The sequence below is a fragment of the Lottia gigantea genome (genome assembly GCF_000327385.1).
Source record: "Lottia gigantea unplaced genomic scaffold LOTGIsca_77, whole genome shotgun sequence".
Classification (NCBI taxonomy): domain Eukaryota; kingdom Metazoa; phylum Mollusca; class Gastropoda; family Lottiidae; genus Lottia; species Lottia gigantea.
This window is the reverse complement of record NW_008710566.1, coordinates 981903-986477: the sequence shown is the minus strand read 5'-3', so window position 1 is coordinate 986477 and position 4575 is coordinate 981903. Positions and strand designations below refer to the sequence as shown.

Genomic DNA, 4575 nt, shown 5'->3' with positions numbered 1-4575 from the left:
GACTTTTTGACCTTTCTTGACTGGCCACTCATTGGAATTCTACTGGTAATTTAGCTAATTATGAATTAATTATGGACATGTGAGACAAACTGGTATTTTTCCAAGTCATTAGAACACCTCTACTTTCTATTCATATAAGTATTAGTATTTTCATTTTCATAAATGAAAATAAGGGAACCCATCTTTAAAAAATTGGAAAGAAATAAGGCTCATCAATTACCATTGAACTAGACTAAGCATAACTGAATAAATATTTAATCATAACAAAATTAATATTTAAAAAAATATTTTGAAAAATTTTACAATACCCTCGAAGTCACCCATTCTTTGGCTCTATTTCATTAGTGTCTAAATACTTTTGATTAGGTTTTTGCATAAATTTTGATACGATTTTCGATTGATTTTTATCACTTTGATTGGTGGAATGTAAGGCTGGCACTTTGGGATCCTTTGGTTCGTCCTTTGAACATATCTGTTGAACGCGAGCACCGAATGGTTTAAGATGGTATATAAGGTATTCCATGACGTACATCATGTTTGGGGGTACGTAATGAAACGTGATGGCATAATCACTACAGCAATCTGGGCCCTGAAATATTAACAGAAAATTTTTTTTAACATCTTGCATCTGCATGGTCTAATGAAGATGAGAGAGACATTGCAATGACTGGAATTAGAAAAAATTTGCAAGAACAAATGCATTAGCGTACCAATACTTTTTATTTTGCAATTTTCAAACGTCAAGGGATCTTGACCATTCTTGACTCAGTCTGAAGCATTGAGACTTTGATTTGTCCCATTAAAAAAAACCACAGATGCTTTTTCAATATCGCCCTCCTACCAACATCACTGACTGACATTCTGAGGGGATCATTATCCTTGAGGTCAAACTAACCTAAGATAGGTATCTATCTGCTCATTTGACCACCGCCACCATGGGCGCAGATCATGGGGGGGACAGGGGACACGTCCCCCCATCAGAAAACCTGGAGGGACATGATATCCTGTGCCCCCCACCCCCACAAATGATCAAGCTTGGTTGAGTAGAATGTCTGTAATGGACGTAAATTAGGCACAATTTGGCATCCGAGCACATCAAAGTGTTGAAATTTTGCGTCTGTGGTGCACTATTGTAACAATTTATGGTCGAGTGACGAGCAAATTTAATCAAAAATTATTTTCACGTGCGGAAAATTCAAGGTTTTTAATTATTTATTCCTTGAATTATCACCTAGGTGAAAATTAACACCACCAGCTCAACAGAAACGTTCTCATGCCGCTATACTCTGCAATCGAATTCGCACCTACTGTCCAACCCCTTTTGAATAAATCCTGCATACGCCACTGGTCCCCCCCCCATTGAAAAGTGATCTGCGCCCCTGACGGCCACTGCTCTCGAAATAGTTTAGAGCCTGAATACATTATGAATTTTTTAATACTTACATTTTTGGCTTCATAAAAATTATAGTGCCAGTACCACATGGTTTTGGGTAAAATACCCGGAATGAGGTGATGTTCTGGGATAAAGGGGTTGAATCTTTCCCGCCCTAGTTCATCCCGGGAATCACCTGCAATCACTCCAACATTCCCTAAACATTTTCCCATCTCTAAATCTTCTGCTCCACCATTGTCACTTCGACACTTCCTTGGATCTGGTAGACCGTCTGCTACAAAACTTCTCAAAGCTTGTTTACTTAACACATACCCAGCACCACCACTCATGTATCCTTGGGCAACATAAGGCTTAAACCTACGACCGTAATATAGTCCCTTATTGGTATCTTTATCTTTCAGAAAATGGCGTAAATTTTCGACGATCACATATGAGTCATCATCTGCTTTCAAAAACCAGTCGGCCTTATCGACATAATTTTCATAAACAAATTTAAAAGCCTCTTTGGTTTTGGCCCATAAATTTTCTCTGCCTTCGGACACAGGAAGTTTGATTGCAGGATAACTGGGATCAGCTTCCGAGCTCATAAACAACAAGATGTTACATCGTTTGCCCCATGTTGCTTTCACATGTTTGGCTTTTTTCTCAAGATTTGAAGGGCTGGTCATCACCCAGCATAATACTTTCACTTTCTTTGCCAGCTGTTCAGCAATTTCACTTGTTTCACCTGAAATTGACAATTCAATTATCTCACAAATATATTTTCACAGTACAATGATAACAAATTAGTTTTTCATTTATTTCTTTCATATATTATTGACATAATAAACTTTTTTTTAATAAAAATTTTTTTAATCAATTCAATGAAAATTCAATGGAGAAATTTTGTTTTATTTATTCTCTCTCTCTCTCTCTCTTTCTCTCTCTCTTTCTCTCTCTCTCTCTCTCTCTCTCTCTCTCTCTCATTCACTCACTCACTCACCCATTCATTCATTCTTTCACTCATTCATTCATTCATTCATTCATTCCACTCACTCTTCATTCATTCATTCATTCCACTCACTCTTCATTCATTCACTCTTTCATCCATTCATTCATCCACTCTATTCACCCTACTCACTCACTTATTCTATTCAAGAACAATTTGAAAAGTTTGTCACAAGTGAATGCATGAATGATTGTTTAAAAATCCATCTTTTCTACAAAAAATTTGGCAAATTGTGACAGGTAGGTTATTGAAAACTGCTATGCATGAATAAAATAAAGATGTGAAAGAGCAGAACTCAAAGTTTGTGCTCATTAGCCATAGGTTTCATAACAAGGAAAAAAATTACTGTCCGATGCAAGTAAATCTAATTTTACTGATTTTTTTTTAATTGAATTGGAATATTAAAATAGAACGGTTAGAATGATTTCATGTAGATAAAAATATAAAATCCTGGCATTGAATATGATAGGCTTCATTCCAAAATGTCCAATGTTAATATAGTGGCTGAAAAACTCAGCAACATGTCAACTAGTCCCCTGCAAAAACAACTAACTGATTGATTGTGATAATGTGTGCTCATGTTAATATTTCAAAAAACCCAAAGTTATCATGGGACTAACTATTTTGAAACTAATAATATATTTGATTTACAAATATGGGTGAAAAAAAGTATAGCTACACGTCTACAGTACAGATTTTATTCAACCGAGAGTGCTAAAGTGGACGTCTGTACCATAGTGTCTTGACCAAGTACCGAACCCAGATAGCCATATGCCCGATGAATGATTGGAAATGCAAGAAAAGTTTTCAAAGCGATACTTTTACTTACCCATGTGAGAATGCGAATGGTCGTCCATCCATTTTACTGACTGATCCGGACCTTTCACAAAATCCATTTCCCCATGACTGTGAGGATTCTCGGGAATAAAACCGGATAAAAACACTTTGTTCGACGGTTCCAGGATACGGACAGGTTGACTTCGTAGAGAGGAAAAGGCAAACATGTACGTGAAAGCAAATCCGGACATTAATCCAACGGCAAACGTAATTAATCCCCCTTTCGTTACACTGCCTGCCATTTTCAGTTTGTTTACCTCGGAAGTGGCAGAAAGGGGAGGTTACTAGTATATGTTTTTGGAATCAGACTACAATTAGCTTCCTCAGTACGCCTAAGTAACAAAACAAACAGATTAGATATAAAAGACTTTTACACGCATGCATCTAAGAAATACACCACATAAAAACCATCCTAACAAGATAGCTAATCATCAAGCCCATGGTTGTCACAATCCTTTGAAACGGAGATTGATGGGCCAGGCAGGTTTGACGAGAGATGACACAATCATGTCAAAAAATGAGAGGCTGAAATAATTAATGAGTCTTCCCTTTGTTTTTCATCCTCTAATGTTGCATCACACATCATATGGAGGTATCTTTTTCTCTACATTACATCATGGATTCCGAGGACAAACCTCCGTGTTGGTGTTATAAGACAGGGATGTAAAGATCACAGAATTGTAAGGGTTTCACAACAATGAAATTCTGAAACTAAGGGTGAGGGAGGGGGTATAAGCATATTATAATACCGGTATCACGATATAAATAACGGTGACCTGGGGCAATTCGCCCCTCAGGGTAAGACGCCTCTAGGCGGCGTTTGTATTTGTCTACGTTAGTCACGTGATCCCAAACGACTTTCCGCCATTTTTGTAGCTAACTTGAAGGCCCACTAAAAAAAGTTACAGTTCATAAAATGTTTGTGTCGGTTTTTATCTAATTTTTGGGGTGGGTGTCGTAAAGGTTTGGTGATATCAATATTGTATCAAATAATGATCTTTATCTGTGTTTTTGAGGTTTCTTATGAGATGATTTGCTTAAAGGGATACTATGTCTTAGAATACGGCTAAATAAACAATAAAAGATCTTTTGACCTTTCTTGATCGGTCACTCATTGGAATTCTGCTGGTTATTCTCTTCTAATTTAGCTTATTACGAATCAATTATGGACATATGAGACAAACTGGTCTTCGTTTCTGACTCCTGGTCCATCGTCATCCACTTCATCTTGTTTTCCCTGATCTGTTGCGCAAAATTCGCTCGTTTATAGAGCATCTAATAATAAGAAACCAGCTGAGACCATTTCTCAGTTATCCCAAATTTCGAATGTTGTTGCATATATTGCTCCGAGCTTTTT

At 37.0% G+C, this 4575-nt stretch overlaps 1 protein-coding gene across 1 annotated transcript; it reads right to left on the bottom strand.

Annotated features, from left to right (window-relative positions):
• Positions 1 to 240: 240 nt before the first annotated feature.
• LOTGIDRAFT_222070 (hypothetical protein) lies at positions 241 to 3385 on the bottom strand (the record flags this gene model as incomplete). Its single annotated transcript, XM_009066529.1, has 3 exons — positions 241 to 589; positions 1444 to 2120; positions 3211 to 3385. 3 exons carry the CDS (start codon positions 3383 to 3385, stop codon positions 317 to 319), a joined length of 1125 nt encoding a protein of 374 aa, XP_009064777.1. The 3' UTR covers positions 241 to 316.
• Between the last annotated feature and the right edge of the window lie 1190 nt (positions 3386 to 4575).